This window comes from Manduca sexta, chromosome 20, assembly GCF_014839805.1.
Source record: "Manduca sexta isolate Smith_Timp_Sample1 chromosome 20, JHU_Msex_v1.0, whole genome shotgun sequence".
In the NCBI taxonomy this organism is placed as follows: Eukaryota; Metazoa; Arthropoda; class Insecta; order Lepidoptera; family Sphingidae; genus Manduca; species Manduca sexta.
This window is the reverse complement of record NC_051134.1, coordinates 11591420-11611404: the sequence shown is the minus strand read 5'-3', so window position 1 is coordinate 11611404 and position 19985 is coordinate 11591420. Positions and strand designations below refer to the sequence as shown.

At 33.8% G+C, this 19985-nt stretch overlaps 1 protein-coding gene across 1 annotated transcript in view; it reads left to right on the top strand.

Moving 5' to 3' along the window:
• The first annotated feature begins 135 nt into the window (after positions 1-135).
• LOC115448216 (xaa-Pro aminopeptidase 1) overlaps positions 136-19985 on the top strand; it is a 46460-nt gene continuing 26610 nt past the window's right edge. Inside the window, exon 1 of the mRNA XM_030175570.2 lies at positions 136-1169. Within this exon, the coding sequence (XP_030031430.1) occupies positions 1118-1169 (52 nt within the window). The 5' untranslated portion in view covers positions 136-1117. The remainder of the gene's footprint in view (positions 1170-19985) is intronic.

Below are 19985 nucleotides of genomic sequence, written 5' to 3'. Positions count from 1 at the left end.
GTCATATCTTGTATATTCGAAAAGACGTATCTACTGTCATATTACATCACGCCAGTGGTTAATAAAGATGTGGCGGATTAATGTTGTGAATTTCCATGACTAGAATCTTATTGTCGGTCAGATGAGAATTGGCTTGTCATATAAATAAATGTACGTTAGAGCCATTGCAATAAACTGTTTAAAATTGTCGTTAATTACGTCACCCGCTTTTATACGTTGATGTTAAAGTTCACGTGACGTCCATGGCGCAGCATACATAGATACCTACAAGCTGCCGCGGCGCGAAATGGCGCGTGGGGGTGAAACGCGAAGTCGCGGATTCGATTCTAGCCCCAAAACATAAGTAAGTTTTCTAATTCCATGTAGTTTTTTTAAAGCTGAAAATCGCAAGCAGTTCTTAATATCCAGAGCAGCACTTATTTAGTAGTGTGATGCAGGATCGAGAGTATACATGTAGCATCAATGGAAGTTGGTTCAAATTGGTGTTGTTAAAGCTAGTTCAAATCATTCTTAATATCTACGTAATGTCTGTCGTCTACAATTTAATAAATATTAAACATTAAAAAGCAAATTTCTCAAGGATTTTCGAAATAAGGATAAGTAATAAACAAATTTATGTAGAAAAACGAATGTTTCCAAAGACCACGTTAAATGTCCCGGAAAAACAAATATTGTTTCAATTAGCGAAGACAAGACAGTTTTCTTTATGGGACTGGGACGCTCCCTGTCCCCATTCTGTATCGCACCATAAAGGGTGGTGGGGTGGTGGTATTGTGGGGCTGCAGCCGGCCGGCGAGCTTTCAGGATGGCTAAAATAGTTCAGCGGCTGGCAAAGTGAAGAGCGGGCTCGGCGACTCGCCACGAACCAGCCACGCCGTGGTTAATCACTTACCTCATATTTTCGAAATTGTTTTCAACCGTTTGTGAATTTCTTTGCTTATTTTATAGTAACATTCCAGTTTTAAAATTATCGTCTTATTAGTATTTAATGATAAATTCTCGATAACCTCACAATCTGTTTTTAACCCGTTCTATATGGTATTTCGTGTGTAATGTATGTATATTGTATAGTGTAGGTGTAGAGATCGTGAATGCTAAACAGGCTGAATAAGCGACAATGAAGCCCGCAAATAAATCGCACTTTCTCATTTTAATAACCGCATTGTCAGGTAAGTCGAAAATAAAACATAATATGTTAATAAAATTTATTTAGCAAATTTCTATGGAACTAGTAATGTGTACCGTGACCTTCACAAAGTTATAATCCTATCAGTACATGTGTTTCGTTTGAACGATGAATATACCAAAACTCGTCTGCTACAAGACTTTAAATAAAATTAAAATAAATAAATATACTGGTCTGAAGTCATACTTCTAAGTATACACTATACAGACTAGAAATCTAAAATAAAGCCTGCAATTGCCTGCAGCGGCACGTTACGTCTTGTAGGTGTAAATTGCGAATTTACTTATGTAAAGAGTAAAGGACGTTAAATTACAATATAAGTGATATAACGGCATTTTATAAGCAAATGCTAGACATCATCAAATATAGTTTCTGAATATGATTTTAACCAAAGTAAATTCATTAATTATTTGTAATTGTTTTTTGTTTTTTTTTTTGTTTATTTATTAATGTTTCGACTGTAAATTTTTGGTGGTAAATAATTTACTTGCAAATGTTGTATAAAATATATAAATAAAATATCACCGGCCATTATAGATATTGCAAAAAAAACTAATATTCAGGGGTCTTTATTAGACCAACAAAAACCAACCTATGATGCAAGTAATAAGGATTAGAATGATAAAACCCAAATATCACATGTGTTCGTAATTTAAGAGCTATAAGGAAATAAATGTATAAACATGCTACGATAAAAAATAACCTTTCGGCTTTCCAAATTAGAATTACTTCTAATATTGTAATAAATACTCTTTTAACTTTATCATTATTGTTAATATAATAACATTCTTGAATCAGATAGAGTACCGAGTATTTCAACAAGATATATAGCAAATATTTCAAGCTAGCATTATTACAAAAGACAAATAACAGAATAATTTATTATTATGTATTTTCCTTTGCCGCGGACATCAGTCAATAAGTTAATAATTAACAAAAATACCGAAGGACGTATTTAAAAACAGGAAAAACGGCAATCAGACACCTACTAATAATAATATGTTTTTTTTGTAAATTACCAACCAGCTCGTTTATCACCGTTTGTAGTTTTGTGTTAATGATTCATCTTCATTTTTTCTATGGATCCGTCGGTATTTCTTCACATCGTTCATAGAAACCGACCAATGCAGGATATGCTGCGAGTTGGCAAATATTCGATAACTTGCTAAAAGGTTGAAAACCAGCAATCGTGGCATTACATTAGTGTTCCTCTTAAACAAGACCAAATGTATAAAAGATTACCAAACTGCCACAAATTACTTCTTAGCGCTATCAACTGGAGACCTAGCCTAAAGATAAATGGCGTACCAATAAAAGATACCACAATGGTAATGCGATGGCACGCACGCGATAGACCCACTTTACCTCAAACTTCCATGACCGCATATAAGTTCATCAAAACCACATTTTTTTATACGGACACTACAAATTGATCCAACTAAACCTGAAGGTAAGTGTGTGGTGTCAAGACAAGAGTGTTGATTAACAAGAGATGTTTAACCCTCTGGCGCGATAAATATGGCTTGATTGTAACAGGATATACGCAGGCTGGTGCCAGAACGCGACACACCAGCTTAGACCACATTTCACACCTAGCATACGGTGGTCGTTATGACTATCCAAGCGTATACAAGTATCCTACCAAAATGATATAGGACATGAAAATGCCACCACGTTCGATCTCTGTACAAGATGTAGAGGCGCCATTCTCTATAATTTTAAAGAAGCGCGAGAATATATTTTTGTGGAAAGCACTGTAATTACGCGAAATCTAGCGCTTTGGCAGTTCCCTCATCGTTTACAGCCGGCGCGTCTCTTAGTCCATTGAAATGTTACATTTTTTAGGCCTTAGAGGACGCAATTTTATTTTTTTGATGTGTAGTGGGGGTCAGTGTAAAGCTAAAACCAAGTTTGTGGGGTCGCCACCGTTGTCCCACGGCCGCCATCTTAAAATAGGGTTGAAATAGTTTTTACGATGTATCTCTTAAACTATTTATCTGACAAAAAAAATATAAACATTTTTGTTGCAAATTAAATTCTCTACAACTTTGGTCCAGTAACTTTTTGTCGTAGAACTATAAATAAAAAAGTTATAAGCGAAATGTTAAGAAATTCAATGTTAAGAAATATCCATTGCGACGTCATCAGAACGTGTGTTTATAAGGTTCATAATACTTTTTGTACTCTCATCACGTACAACACAAACCCGCGATTGTCGGCTTGTACATACGCGAATTACTTGGATCCTGAATCGCATTGGCACAGATGGAGCAATTGTTCACACAAACAATTTTTTACGAACTGTTTCGGAAGTTACCGTACATATTGCGTGTTATTGTTATTACGTGGACAATCGAACCGATAATGTTGTTCGTCGTCGCAGCAGCAGCTCCAGTAGTTTTTCGTCAGTTTCAGAAGCTCCAGAGCCAGACTTTGTTTTTGTGAGATAAATAGTTTAAGAGATACATCGTAAAAACCATTTCAACCCCTATTTTCAAGATGGCGGCCGTGGGACAAGGGTGGCGACCCCACAAACTTGGTTTTAGCTTTACACTGACCCCCATTACACATCAAAAAAATAAAATTGCGTCCTCTAAAAAACACAACCCCAAATGTAACTTTTCAATGGACTATCTGTGTTACAGGATTTATAAGATAGTTTAATTTTCGGTAATCGTTTTGGAAATGATGACCAATAATAACTAATTTCACAGTCCTTCAAGCTTGCTCGTCTATACTGTAGGTAAACTAAACAATGTTTCCAAACGAAATTTACAAATCGGCATTCATAACCATCTCATCATCATCTTATAACACTTACAACGAAATAAAAATTTGAAGAGATTGTTATGTGATCGCCAGTTTCAAAAGACACAATGATAAAAAAATTAAGTTCCAAAAATAAAATCCCATAAATTGCCACAAGAAAAATGGTTTTCACAGATACCGCGTTGTAAAATGTGGCGCCGCGCTTGCTTTTGGGTCGCTTCCGCTCACTTCCGGTTCGCGCCAAATGCTAAATTGACGTGTTATGCTGAAGCGACGCTTTGTGGTTCAAATATAAGCCTGTCAATTAAAATTAACGCAATCCCCATCTTTAATATTACATTTAATAAAATTATAACTGGACGATGTCTATATATTATTCTAGATATTAAAGGAAAACTAATATCGGAGTTCTTTATTAAAGCAACAAAATCGAAAACAACAGTTTCTAAAAATTATGTCTGTCTGTATATCACGCGGAAAATACCTACTCCAGGATATTGAATGCAGTTTTAACCGATAGATAACATATAATATTTATATATCTGCATGTTACCAATATTTTTTGTAAAGTAGTTCAGTGCTAATTTTAATTAGTCACAACTCCAAAAAAATATTTTATATGTATTGTATGTTGAGGTTTGCATAGCCAAATACAAAGCCTTTTTAATAATGTTATGTAAACTGGCCATGTAACAGTATGTATCTTTTGAATTATTGTATTTGGAATGAAATAACAATGTACTGTTACTAAGCAATGTGTGCTAGTCTAATACGGTTGTCTAATGTGTTCACTCTATTGAAAATATAAGTTCCTATTCAACGGAAAACCTGGTTTACTTTTAACACTTACTCTGCAGGGCGACTCGAAGCCCAACAATGGTTATGGGCCCAGTTCACTCAGAATTAATGTCTACCTGATGAATCTCCAGATTCATCTCAACAGATAAAGCCATCAATAGTCTAACGGTATCCAACCTTGCTACGGGCGCAAACGTTTTATCGTAATCAACTCCGAATCGTTGACTGAATCCTTGAGCAACTAGTCTTGCCTTTTCACAGTTGATTTATCCACATTTGTCTTGGTTGTCAAAACGTATCGACAGCCAACAATATTTCTATTTGACGGTCTACTAACGACATCCCAGGTGTCTTTTTGTATCAGACTCCTTATTTCAGATAGGATCGCCTCTTTCCAAGCTGACCGTTCGTCTCCTTGAAGAGCCTCTTTTAGCGATATTTCCACAGAACCTGCAAAATCCATGCAGTCTCCAAAAGTCTCTTCAGCTTCATTTTCTATTGACTGTTCTGGTTCTTCTACATGTATTGGCTCCGTTTAATATCATTTTGTTAGGAGGGTTCTAAAAGATAATAAAAGTATAAGTTTGGGACATGTAGCCACTACCGATATGATAGCAGATGTATTAACAAAACCGCTGCCTAGCATTAAACATTATAAATGTATAGACGGTATAGGTCTTAAATCTTGTTAAGATTTTTATACTTGCAGGATTTATTTATTTGTTTCATTTAATTTTAATTGAAGACTTTGTATTTGAGGGGCGTGTTGAGGTTTGCATAGCCAAATACAAAGCCTTTTAATAATGTTATGTAAACTGGCCGTGTAACAGTATGTATCTTTTGAATTATTGTATTTGGAATGAAATAACAATGTACTGTTACTAAGCAATGTGTGCTAGTCTAATACGGTTGTCTAATGTGTTCACTCTATTGAAAATATAAGTTCCTATTCAACGGAAAACCTGGTTTACTTTTAACACTTACTCTGCAAGGGCGACTCGAAGCCCAACATTGTATAGGTATAATACCACGCATAGGGCAGATTACATTACCCATGTTTTAATAACTTATTAACCTGCATAATATAAAGTTTAATTATTTTTTTAACGCTACCAATTTTTTTTATTTTTTTTAAATTAATAAACATATCCAACTGTACCCAGTTTAAAAGGATCATCATGTCCTATGGAATTTTAAGAAATTTCCCTGTATCTTCAAAGTCCAAGGTCCAAAATCAATTAAATTTAAATGGTACCATTTGGAAGTTTTACAGAGTCTAACGCAAACTAATAATTTAACACTAAGTAAAATAAAAAAAACTGATTGGTTTTTGTTTTGTTAAACAGAAACTCATCAATAGCTATTAAACGAAGAAAAAAGATAATGGATTGAAAAAAGAGGAGAAAATAATTTGTATATTTTTAACGATTCGTCTTTGCCTATTTAAGTATAAGTTAGTTGTCGTGCAGTGGTCGAAATTCAACCGTTGAATTTAACTTTATTTTTCTGCACTCGCAATATGTTTAAAAAGGGGTACTAGAATGTATTCTCTTCACATTCTGTTTGACATTAATGTATGTAAGTATGTATTTTATTATTTATTTTTTTACGTCTCTAATTTATAAAATCAATAATGGACCAAAACAGGTATATTTTTTTACACGTACTAATATAATTCGCAAAACACAGACATAAAAAGTTAAAAAAAAAACTTGGATGCTACTCGTGGTACAGACTCCAGATGTTAAACAGGATGGGCTCAAAGGGCTTCGCCGACCGACCGTGAGAAGCATGGGACCTTCTTGACAGTTCGGTATTAGGACCGCATAAAATGTAGGAGTTATAATGAGATGATCGACATAAGGCTATTAAATGTATGGATATTTGAGACAACACGCATAGATGTTAAAATAATGACACAATTTAATAGAAGAAAAGTCAAATTGAATCGCATTTAATTTTATATTTGAATACTATTAACCATTTTCCTATTTATAGTTGTGTTGGTATGTAAACAAGATTATCCAAGTTGCAATCAAGCATAATGATAACAGCACATAGGTATTTATTAAAATATGTTATTAACATAATATTATTTATTTTATACCGTTAAAAATGTAAAGATATTTTGTTGTGATTTAATATCATGATGGAAATATTAAAACGTAAATGATATTTGTCGTCAATTACTCGTTACTAATAACGTTTAAATCATATGATAGAGTCGAATCACAGATAGCATTCGGACAGTTCTGTCCCTTAAAATGCCTCAAAATATGCGACTCGTAAGGCGATGACGTTTAATTTTGATGTTTGTGATTAATGGATAGGTCAATACGTCAGTGACGTAGTCTCTCAACCGATCCCAATAAAACGACACGGAATCGTGTCGTGTTTTGCCATATTCGAAGCTAACACAGAGCAAATTAAGTTTACTTATTATTTTAATTTACTTAAGGATTCCTTTACATCTTGTATTATTTATTTCGCAAAACAACGACTGGGTTCGTGTAGTCGCTGTTATTATTTTCAGTGCTATGGTTTTGAATATCGAATGTATTATTCCATTTATAATTTTCACTTTCGGTAAGTGACTTCTAGATAGAGGGACTTCAAAGAACGTGGAGATTTTTTAGTATATTTGTTTACGTTTAATTAAAATAATACGACTAAAAAACCTTTTATTTCGGAATCATAAATAAAATTTGTAGTAATTCTTATTTAAATAGATTTTTTCAGAAGTGTCACATTCATTACGACCAACGACTCCGACTGACCACATTTTATAAAGCGCTGTTTTTAAACTCTACTCAGCAACAAAACAAATCCTTCTGTCTTTCACATTACAATTCGAATAAATCAAAAACATCACGTCCTAATTGACTATACTTTGACAGCTCTACGTCTGGGAAAAGTGCCTAATCCGTTTTATAGCGGCGTAAAGGTAACAGTCATAAGGCGCGGCCGGCGCACCCTGGCATTTACCCGGGGACCATAAAAAGAAATATCTAGCAGGGCTCATCGCTAAAGGCCTCGGCGCGCCCTACAGCCCGTTCCGCTAGCCAGCCGCCCTACTAACCCGTTTACAACTACAATTATTTTATTTTATTGGACATGTCTCTTCATTAGAGATTGTTGTTATGTTATAAGTATTTTTGATTCTTTAAAAATTTAGTACATTTATGTAAAGGAACTCTATATTTTGTGGGAATATGTGCAACTGAGATGAAGTACTCTTTATTGTTCAGTTTTCAATTTACTGTTGCCCATAGTAATGGATGGCATTATATTAAATTGGACAACAAGAACGGTTTTTTTATATTTTCTTCAACTCCTCACAATAATAAATTTCACTATTGAATTCATGAACCCACAAAAAATTATGGAAAAAATTATTCATGCGAATTATGAAATACTTTGCAGTGTTATGAGTCATGACTTATATATGAAACTATTAACCACTTATATTCGTAATAATAGTTGGTACTCATTTTTTGTGTTCTTACAATTATGTTTTTTCACATAAATTAAATAAAAGGAATTTACTGTACTCCACACCAAGAAAAAAAACATATAAACTTTAATAGTCGATTTAAAGTTGCTGTACAAGCATTGTTTGACTTTTTAGAAGTTATAAACCAAGTTAGGTATTTGTACCTGAAGACTATTCAAATAAAACACATTACGACTTATGACTGATAAATAATTAAAGTCGGTTATAAGCCAGCCTAAATTAACTGGGTTTAGTATCGAGGTCATTCGGGCCGCAGCCCGCCTAAGGGCTCCATGCGTGCACCGCAGGGCCGCGGTGATAAATGATGTCCATTGTCTTTTCTTTATTGCTGAAGGGTTACCCAGTTTTGATAGCCGACAAGCCCGGAAACCTCGTTTGCGAATTTAGGACTTGTATAGAAGTATAAATATAAGGCTTTTGTTTTAATACCAGCTTGTGATCGCGTGGAATTCGTACAGGTGCATTCCTGATTCCCTACACTCATGTTAGTGTTCGGAGCCGTCCCTCTATTCTACATGGAACTCATTTTGGGTCAATACAACCGGCAAGGGCCCATCACGTTATGGAAGATTTGTCCTCTATTCAAAGGTATGTTTGTGGTTAACATTTTTAGTGCATAGTTAATGATACTAATTATGTTTTATTGTTTTAGGTGTCGGATTCTGCGCAGTCATGGTGGCTTTCTACGTGTCTTTTACTACTACAATGTTATCATAGGTAAATATTTCTTTTTAAATAGCTTTATCTAGCACTTAACACAACTTTAAAAGAATCGTTGTAACGAGACCGACCATCTTACATAATGTTGTAGCTCTACCAGTCTTAATAACATAAAAAGTAAACTTATATTAAATCATAATCAATTATTTTATGCACATATTATTTGTTTATATTTATTTTACGTAAATGTATATAGGTATATGCATATACATGATTACGTCTTTATTTATCAATTACATTACATAAAAATAAACCCATATTCCAACGTTCGGAAGAGAGCGCTTTTTGCAACTGACCGCCTATTGTTACACTAGATATAGTTAATAAGTATATTTGTGTGTTTTTCTGTTACTTATGTGGTGTTCAATAAAGAGTTGATATCTATATTTCTACACGAAAGAATTTTAAGATAATGTTACCATTCCGGTCTAGCTGCTTTATTTTCGGTTTTGGACAATAAAAGACCTACTAAATAACCAGTGCAGTGTTATTCATCGTCCAATACCATTTATGATACCAGAGACCAAGTGTTCTCGGTCTTGATGGCAAGGAATCAGATTAGGTAATGAAGGAGACATTTAGGTCCCCGGAATGTTCTAGAAAATAAATTGTGTTTTATAAAGCATAACTATGGCTCTGTTCTGTCATCTATCTATCTTCTATCTATACTTATAATAAATCTGTAGAGAGGTCAATTCTGTACATGAAATATATTTCAAAAATAACTATCAGGGGATGATTAGGGATCGATACTGATGCCAAAAATGCAATTAGTAAAATTTTTGTCTGTCTGTCTGTCTGTCTGTCTGTCTGTATAACCGTTATAGAAACAAAACTACTCGACGGATTTTAACGAAACTTGGTACAATTATTTGTCATACTCCTGTGCTGGTTATAGTATACTTTTCATCACGCTACAATTAATAGGAGCAGAGCAGTGAAGGGAAATGTTGGGAAAACGGGAGAAGTTACTCCATTTTTAAGCTTCCGTCGCGTGTGCAACCTTAATGGTTAAAGCTACATAGAAATCATGTATGACGGAAATGTTCTCCTTAAAATTATGTAAAAATATCCCACGACAGCATATGTCTATCTTTTATGGTTGACTCACAATGACATGTGTAACTCCCGATAGCTTAGCAGTTCGAAGCTTTCTCATTATATTTGTTTACTAATCTTAGGAACTATCGGTCCAAACTGAAAAATTCTTTTTGCGTTGGATAGCCCTTTATTTGTGGATTGCTATAGGCTATATATCATCACGCTATACCCAATAGGAGCGGAGCAGCAATGGCTAATCTCTGGAACTAACGGTCCAAACTGAAAAAAATATTTTGCGTTGGATAGCCCTTTGTTCGTGGAGTGCTCTAAGTTATATATCATCACGCTATGACCAATAGGAGCGGAGCAGTAATGGCTAATCTTAGGAACTACCAGTTTGAACTGAAAAATTCGTTTTGTGTTGGATAGCCCTTTATTTGTGGGGTGCTATAGGCTGTATATCATCACGCTATGACCAATAGGAGCGGAGCAGTAATGATACATGTTACAAATACGGGGACAATTTATTCGTTTTGAGAGCTTCCGTTGCGTGCGCTGCGTAAACGGTTAAAGTTATGCAACAATGATGTATGTCGGGATTATTCCTCTTAAAAGTTCTAAAAATATATTATAAAACAAAGTCCCCGCTGCATCCGTTTGCCTGAACGTCTTAAACTCAATAACTACCCAACGTTTTAAGATAAAATTTGGTTTGGAGACAGTTTGAAACCCTGGGAAGAACATAGGCTCCCGGAAAACTACTACTTTTATAATGGAAAACTTTAGCCTGAAAAACTTTATAACGCGGGCGGAGCCGCGAGCAAAAGCTAGTATAGAATAAACTCCTCAGATTCGTATGGTGCTAAATATGATCCTATTTATAGCACGCGTTGCCGCAAACCATCGTTATACGTATTACTATAATAGTCTATTATCAATTAATGTCTTATCAATATGTAATATGTTATCAACGCTACACCGTAACCGATAGCCCTAAAATATTATGATCTAATTGGTCGTTTGGAACGCTACCAAAATTTAAAATTTATTCGTGTAAGTTACATTGTTTTAATGGGCATGTAATGTTTCAATAATACAGGCATTTTGAATATTTTATGTGCCATATCTACGTAACTCATGTCATATTTTAATATCGCAATACATTCTAGAATATTCTGATACAAATGCAAAGATACTTGCAAGCAAGATCATAACTAAAACCACTGTTTCAATGAATGAAAATTGAGAAATTCCGAACAACCGCAAGCTTCAATCTAATATTGTGAATTTGACCTTTCAGTCGCAAAATTTATATTGAATATTCCAAAATGATATAGGATTGAAATCTGTGGTTGACATCGAGCAAAAAGTGGAAAATATTTGAGTCATTTGTCTCTGAGTTTGTGCAAGAATAGTTGCATTTCCGTCCTCTCCTGTTATTGTCGTTGAAATATCAGCGCCACTTAAATCTTTGGCAGATCTTTGTTAAGCGCTGAAAAGAGACTAAAAGCCAGAATATAATATTTGGACTGCAAAACCATAGTAAATGACTAATATTTGTGTTAGAGTACTACGTACTCAATTATAATTATAACTAGCTTTTGCTCGCGGTTTCGCACGCATTAAACAGGTTTTCTGGGATTAAACTGCCGCTAAGTATATATTTACCCGGAATAAAAGTAGCCTTTGTCCTTCCTAAGATATCGAACTATGTCCATACCAAATTTCATAAATCCGTTAGGTTGTTTTGAGTTTATCGCGTTCAGACAGATATACCTACATGTTCGTGGAACTCTGTTTTAAAATATATTAATCAGTGATTGGTAAAACAAAGACGATTTATGAATTTAATTTTTCAGTTTATTTAAAAATAGTACAAAGGTATATAATTTATATTTTCAAACACAAATCAGCCGCCTGTAAATATAATAAGTTCTCCCAGTTTACTTTTGAATGCGGTATGTCCACGTATGTATAGTTGTTATCCTCGCGTAGGATGGGCGTTCTACTTCCTAATATCATCAGCCCGCTCCGAGCTCCCGTGGGTGCACTGCGACAACTCCTGGAACACGGAGCAGTGTTGGGACGCGGCTCGGCTGAACGCAACCAACCGAACTGATGTGAAGTACCAAGGACCCTTATCGCATTTTACCCCGGCCTCCGAGTTCTTTCAGTAAGTATTTAAATATTTTATAGTGTTTCGGAGAGTCAATAATTTTTTTCATCGGGTTCATAAAATGTACAGTTTTTGTAAGTATTAGTACTGATAATTTGTGCAAAATAAATGTTAAATTTGTAAACTTACCTTAAGCAGGAAACATAAGTACCTATCTTCGAAGTTCAATACTATCAGATGATTTGAAACGCCTCGAACTTTTAATATATTTAAGATTCTTCTAGCATCTCACTCATGCCTCAGAGCTAATTAAATATTATTATCATGAAACCTCTATGATCCAACTCATAGTTAATTCGAAAAATCTGGACAAGTTAGTGTTGGCCCTCCAGCTTTTATTTTAGATCTGTCTCATGCTTCTTCTTTCTATCCTTTTTTATATTATCCCTCTACACTGTAACATTGTTTCTTCTTACAGCCGTGCTGTCCTGGAAATGCAGCACTCAGAAGGACTTAACGACTTGGGCTTTCCGAAATGGCAACTGGCTGTCTGTTTGGGATTGGTTTATGTGACGCTTTACCTTTCTCTTTTCAAAGGAGTCAAGAGTTCGGGTAAGTTTGCATAAACATTTCCAAGTTTTGTAAGAAAGTCAGAATGCCTATTAGGTGCAGACGCTGCAACTTGGTGCCGAGAAAGGATTCTAGATTTTGAAACTGATAGTTGCTTCAATAACTTTAGTAACCTACAATGCTACGAAACATAAAGTTGGTGAAATTACTGAAGCCACTTTTGAAGGTAGCAAAGATACCTGAAGTTGTTTAATCAGTTATCTATTTCGTAAATAACGTAGCGTTACTCGAAGATACGTTGAAAGCATCTGTACATCGCCTTATAGGACTAGTCTTCACCTGTGACTTTGAAATTATAATAGTGGTAAGTCTTTATAATTCCTTTTCTTGTAGGCAAAGTAGTATGGATGACAGCTACAATGCCATACGTGGTACTGTCGATATTGTTAGCTCGGGGTCTGTTGCTTCCTGGTGCCACTCGAGGCATAGCGTATTATCTGCAACCAGAACTCACCAGACTTAAGGATACACAGGTATGATCATGGTTTTAATGATTAACCTAATTTAATTATCTGCAGTGTATTTGTTTTTAACCCCAATGTCTTGCTTTTTATAGCTTTATTCTATAAGCTGTCATATTATTCCAAACCTTATTACGGAATATGTTATTAGCGATAGTAAACATAACTTTATTATGATAGATTAAATCTCTGGGAGCTGACATATTCGGTCTTCTTTTTGCAAATAATGGCTAAATTTAGGGCTATTGGGATATTAATCTCTATAGCTATTTAAACTTCTATCCTGATATAGCATTCCTTTGTCCTTCCAGGTGTGGGTAGACGCCGCTGTCCAAATTTTCTACTCCGTTGGCGCTGGATTTGGAGTTCACCTTTCCTATGCCAGCTATAATACCTTCCATAACAACTGCTATAGGTAAATATATAACATAACAACTAGATAAGACTGCCTTTTTAAATCCTTCTCTGATTTGTGATCTATGTAATGTATCTAACTACTTAAGTTTATAGAGCACACTAATAGACCAATTTCAAGTTAAATCTTTAGGTAAATGTCAAATATCTTACCAAATTCTATAAATAAGATTAATGTATTTATTCATTTTGTAAACCAATTAAAAAAGAAAACTATATTATTCCGTTCGTTCATGCAGACTGCTTGGTCACAACTTTGGTGAACTGTTTCACTTCGTTCTTCTCCGGTTTCGTGATCTTTACTTACCTTGGCTTCATGTCGTACAAGCAAGGAGTGCCGATTTCCTCAGTGGCTACAGAAGGTAATTTTTATGGCATGATACCTATCTATTAAATCTTCGAAAAAGGTATGTAAATAAAAAAAAATAAATCACAATTTAATGGGTCTCCTGTTGAGTGACGTAGCTTGCTAAAAGGGGCCTATAAAAAATTGTTGAGGCCAATCTAGGGCAGTAGAGAACTTTTAGGCGCCCGCTTAGTTTAATGTAGGTATTAGCCAAGACGGGCCCCTAAAGTTCGGAGGCACTGTAACACTAATAGGGCTAATACGACGGTAGCTATACCTCAGCTCCTGCTCCCTCGTTAACTGCACGAATTGAAGCAAATAAGATTGTTAGAGTTAGTTTGGTACCTATGAGGATGCTGCCAGTTGCCACCAATAGTGTCATTTAGTTATCTCAGGTTATTTTAGTACCGCTTTGATGGAAAAGGGTTAATAACAAAGAGTGGCACACCGTTTAAGAGTCATCTTTACCTTTCCACTTTTTTGAAACAATTCTTAACACAGAGTTCTATGAAACAATGATAGTTCAATCCTGTTTAGTGTAATATCCAAAGTTCCATGGTATGATATGTTATATGAATACATCCATCAGAACATAATTGCAGAAGATATTCTGCGTGTCTTCATTTTAGGACCTGGACTGGTGTTTCAAGTTTATCCCGAAGCGGTGGCAACTCTACCGGGAGCAAGTCTTTGGGCAATGCTGTTCTTCTTTATGCTGATTATGCTCGGTTTAGATTCTGGGGTAAGATTTTGACGCTATAAAACTAAGTAATGGCCTGAAATATGAAAATACGAATTGATGATATCTGTGTTCAAATCACAACATCGTGTTGTAGATTGTGTGCTCTCCTATCTTGTTTTTTTTAGTGACGTCAAAATAGGAAAATCATTTTTTCGTATTATTTTATGTTTGTGTTGCCAAATAATGTTTTTGAATCATATACTTAAGATAATAATATTCTACACAGATGGGTGGGTTGGAATGTGTCATTACCGGTCTGCTGGACCAGGCGAGGTCCAGTGGAGCTCACTGGTTGCGTCGAGAGCATTTCACTTTACTAGTCGTCTGTGTATCCTTCTGCGTCGCTTGCATCAACGTTACTCCGGTAATCAATACAATTAAATTCAATCGATACAATTGTACCCAATGTATCAAAAAAAAGTTATTTCGTTCTATAAGTCACAACGCAGACGCTGTCAACGTGTTGCTAAGATATACTGGTGTGAAACTGGCATTTGTTTCCACAGGTTTAATAATATCAGTATCTATCAGTTTCATAACAGTTTAGTGTTTCTTAGCAACAAAAGACAGCGTCTACTTAACGCCTTAAACCAAGAAGATCCATAAGTTTAATATATTGCAGGGAGGCATCTACATGTTTCACCTCTTGGACACCTACGCCGCTGGTATATCTCTACTGTGCTCTGCCCTGTTTGAAGCTTTGGCTGTTTCCTGGTTCTATGGTAAGATTTATTAATTTTACTAGTGGGCCCGGCAGACGTTGCCACATACCATATTTTGTATAAAAATATTTTTCACCTTTAGGTCTCGACAGCAGCGCCACCTATCGGGTCGAAAATTATCCTATGATACAAACTGGAAACTGGAACTATATAAACTCTCAATTTGTTTAAGTATTGAAATCACGTGTACGAAAACATATTTTCATACAAAAATATCACTCAAACTGACAACCTTTCTGTAGATTTTTTGTGGAACCTTTTTCCTGATTATCAGGGACATAACGAAAACGGAGTCAGTGAAGTCGGTCGAGCCGCTTATTAGTAATAATGACCTTACGTAGTATATGTGGCAACTGATTTTTATTTATATAAGTAGATAATACTTTCTTGTACATGAGTGACTTATAAACACCACAAGAAAGAGAACAAAGTACAAATGATGATCTTACTCTTTAAAGACAACCATGGGATGGATATAAGTGAAAAGTTGTTTTTCTATTTATGCTTTTCTATATTGATTTACTAATTACACCATTTGCAGGTCTGAAACGTTTCTCGGATGACGTCGAAGAGATGCTTGGCTTCCGTCCGGGGATCTACTGGAGGATATGCTGGAAGTTCGTCAGTCCGATATTTATCATCGTAAGCATTATTCTTATTTAAAATGAAAGAAGTATGTCCATCATAATATATAGTGATCTATATTTTAAACTACTTAAATTATGTAACGCGTCAAAACTATTTAAGTACTTAACAAAAATTAAACTTCAAAACAAAAATTTATGTCAAAACCCAAAAAATTAACATAAGAGGTATATACTGGTAACCAATTTTGAAGTCAGTGACTAAATATGACCTTTATATAAGTATGTATTGTTTTGTATATTTGTTCAAGTATTTATCAAGCTAGCAATTTTATTAGTCACTTAATAAATACTGATTATTGTAACCAACATAAAAATATATATACGTCGGATTGGGAACCTCTTCTTTTATTAAGTCGGTTAGTGGAATTAAGAATAATATCGAGTCAGTAGTGCATCTATCACTTTATAAAGCATGGCTGAATCACCGTCACAAACTATTATTCATAAAATGAAACAAGCATGACCGACTAGAGTTGGGTGCTATAAACTAATTCTTTCTAGGGTGTGGTAGTCTTCGGGCTGTTATATCAACAGCCACTACAATACCAGCACTACACGTACCCACCGTGGGCCGTGGTGCTGGGCTGGCCTGCTCCTCCATTCTCATGATACCCATCGTCGCCATCTACAAGATCGTGTCCACGCCTGGTACTTTTAGACAGGTAATATCAGATTCCGTGTATGTATATATTAAGGGTGCTAGAGATTTGTCAATTTATAGGTTATGTACAAATAGTTCTAAGATAACTAAGTAACTATATCGTTTAATGTCTTTGGTTATGTATGATAATTGTCACTTTTTTGAAGACGATAACATCCTTGCAGTAAAAGTTGCGCAATTTTTTTAGTTGCCAAAGTGAAGTCGCTTATAGGAGGAATAGTTTTGCAAAATGGCCGACTCTCACGTCACCTATGTATTTCCCGCCAAATACATTTTGGCAGGAAATGTATAAATAATTGTCCATATCTATGGTTGTTACTCAGAAGCGATTTATGTTTGTAACTATAATATAATATAGATGTATTATGAAACAGATAGGTAAATAAATTAATAACTTATAGTTCAAAATTATGCATATTTTTCTTAACCACTGTCCTATGTTACTGTTATGACAGTAATAAACGAGTTCATTTGATGTCATTATTGCTCATTCCAGCGTATCGCCTGCTGCATATCGCCGGAATCTGAACATGAAGCCATCCGCGGCGGCGCTCCTGTTAGTCGCTTTACTTGGAAACATTGGCTGTATGTCTAAGCATTATTTTGCTTTTCCTAAGTTTACGGCAACTAATAGAAAACTATAAATAAGGTAAATATTCGTGTACTTAGCTGATAAAAATATAAATATCTATTTAAGTTATAAAACTTTATAATTGAATGCTATTTAGAACTTCTAATTATTACTAAAATATTAAATGTTACTTATAAAATAGATATGCTATACCTTAATTATCAAATAATATTTTATTGAATAAATTACTTATATTGTTTATGAAATTATTTTGTAAATATATTGTTAAACATTTATTTGCAATGTTATGTGAATTGGAACGTTATACTATATTTAAATATTATTCGAACGTTAAACGGTCTAGTAATTAAAATTGTCTAGATGTAAAAATATTGTATAAGCTTACATCTTATCTATGAGTATAGTAATAAATTTCATTATAAATAGTTTCGTCATAATGTGAATAAATTGCAGGCATCGGCCAATTAATATTTTGGCGAACAATAAGTAAATATCTGTTTAGTCCAAAATAAAGGTCGAATGTAGTTCTTAATAATTGTAAATTAGAAATACCTTAATATTGCTATGTATGTAACTCTATAAAGCTACAACCATAAACTAAACATAATATGAAATAGCTTATTTTATTGTTATTTCTTTTTTTTAATATTAAAAATTTTCAACTCTCAACTGAGGTCACTTATCCTATAAAGCTATTTAGTCGAAAATATCTTAAAATGTATGTATTTAAGCCTAGAAATATCTACTTAATATGTACTTAAACGTAGAATTAACTATAAATGGTCCTGCCAAATAACTTGTAATATAATATCAATCGTTTCATGTGCGTAGTGTGTATTTTACAATAGCCTATAGAAACATACAGCCTAGATATAAAAATAACTTTATAATGTTGGAAATATTATAATGAATTCTATCAAACAATATGCAGTATTTAGTTTTCGTATAGATCATTTTCTATCTGTAGAATTACTCGCATGATTTTTGTATAAATATAATTTTATTTACTTAATTCACGTCAAGAAAAAAATAAGCTCCGAAATTTTTTGGGACCATATGTTTTTCGCGGCATAGATTCTTTTTGATAAGTATCTAGTATCAACAGTAGGTAGTGTTTATAATAAATCATATTCGAGAACCTTATTTCATAATCTTTATATAGGTAAATAAATAGCAAAAGTATTAAATGTAAAAAAATCACCCCACATAGTTAGCTGTAGCATAGAATATATATTTATTCCCATTGCTTAAACGCTTTTAATCGTTATAGTCAAGATATCGCATATATTTCGTCCATTGGACAAATCGGCAAAATAATCTGTGACGAACACAATAACTTTGTATAAATAACATAATATATATTTATAAATATATCTTATACCTGAATTACGTACACTTGTGTAATTTTAGATGTATTTATGCAATATGTGCTTCTATATTTTTGTATGAAATAATTTAATTTTGTATGAAACTTGAACAGACATTAGTGAAATAAATTCTTTAATGATTTTTTTTCTATAGTATGACAATAGAATTGTTGATAAAGGAGGAATAAGTAATAATGATTCTTGATATTCTGTGTATCGCAGGCGTTTTAACGGCTTAAATAAAATTAATGTTGACTGTATTACATTTTACAAAGCTATTGATTTTGTTTATGTTAAAACTATGACAATATGCAATAGAAAAGTCTATTTAACAATGTTTAAGCTTAACTATATATAAATAAGATGTTATATATAACTAATTAAAAGCATATTGTATAATATTGATGTATTGGACTTATGTAGAGATACTATTTTATCTCTGAATAATTTGGATATATTCACAGTTCTCAAACAAACTGTTATCATCGATAAATGGATAGGTTTATCGTATTTATCTACATACTTAATATAATATTTATTAACTATTTATCCTCATTTACAAAATTGCATATTCTTAACCGTTGAGGCAATTTTAAAGCAAGTTTTTTTCATGCAAGATAGTAAAATTAATAAGAAAGTTTAGAATGATGAAATAGAAGTTTATTATGTTTTAAAATAAAGGAAAACTCGCAGAATTGTGAACAATATATATTTAGACAATCGTGTATTGACAACGCTCCGGGCGAGTAAAAAATAATGTATAAACTTAGTAGTGTTTAGTGATGATTGTGATGTAAATACGTAGATTTTGAGTTGACAGCAACAGATTATAATGTAATTGTAAACTGTGTTCATTTATAAATAAATGTGTTAGATAACGATATGATTCATTATTTCAAAATGCCGCCATAGCGCACCGGAGCCGGAAATCTCCGGAAATGGATTTAAGCGCATAGACATATTCTTTCGTATGCTGGCCTCGCGTAAATTGAATTTTCATTTTACATATTTTGACGTAATTCATCTAACACTTTAACTTTAACATTATAAACATGGTCAGACAAATAAAATTTTAATTCTCTAATAATGTACACTGAGGGGCTGTCCACGCATTACGTCAGAACATTTTAGTATTTTTATTCCCCATTCCCATCGTCAGCAAAAGTAAGCAAAGGTAATACCTCCCTTTCCCATGCTTATATTGTATTAATACACATAAAAACCAGTGCTAGAGAATATCAACTATAGTATGTATGTAC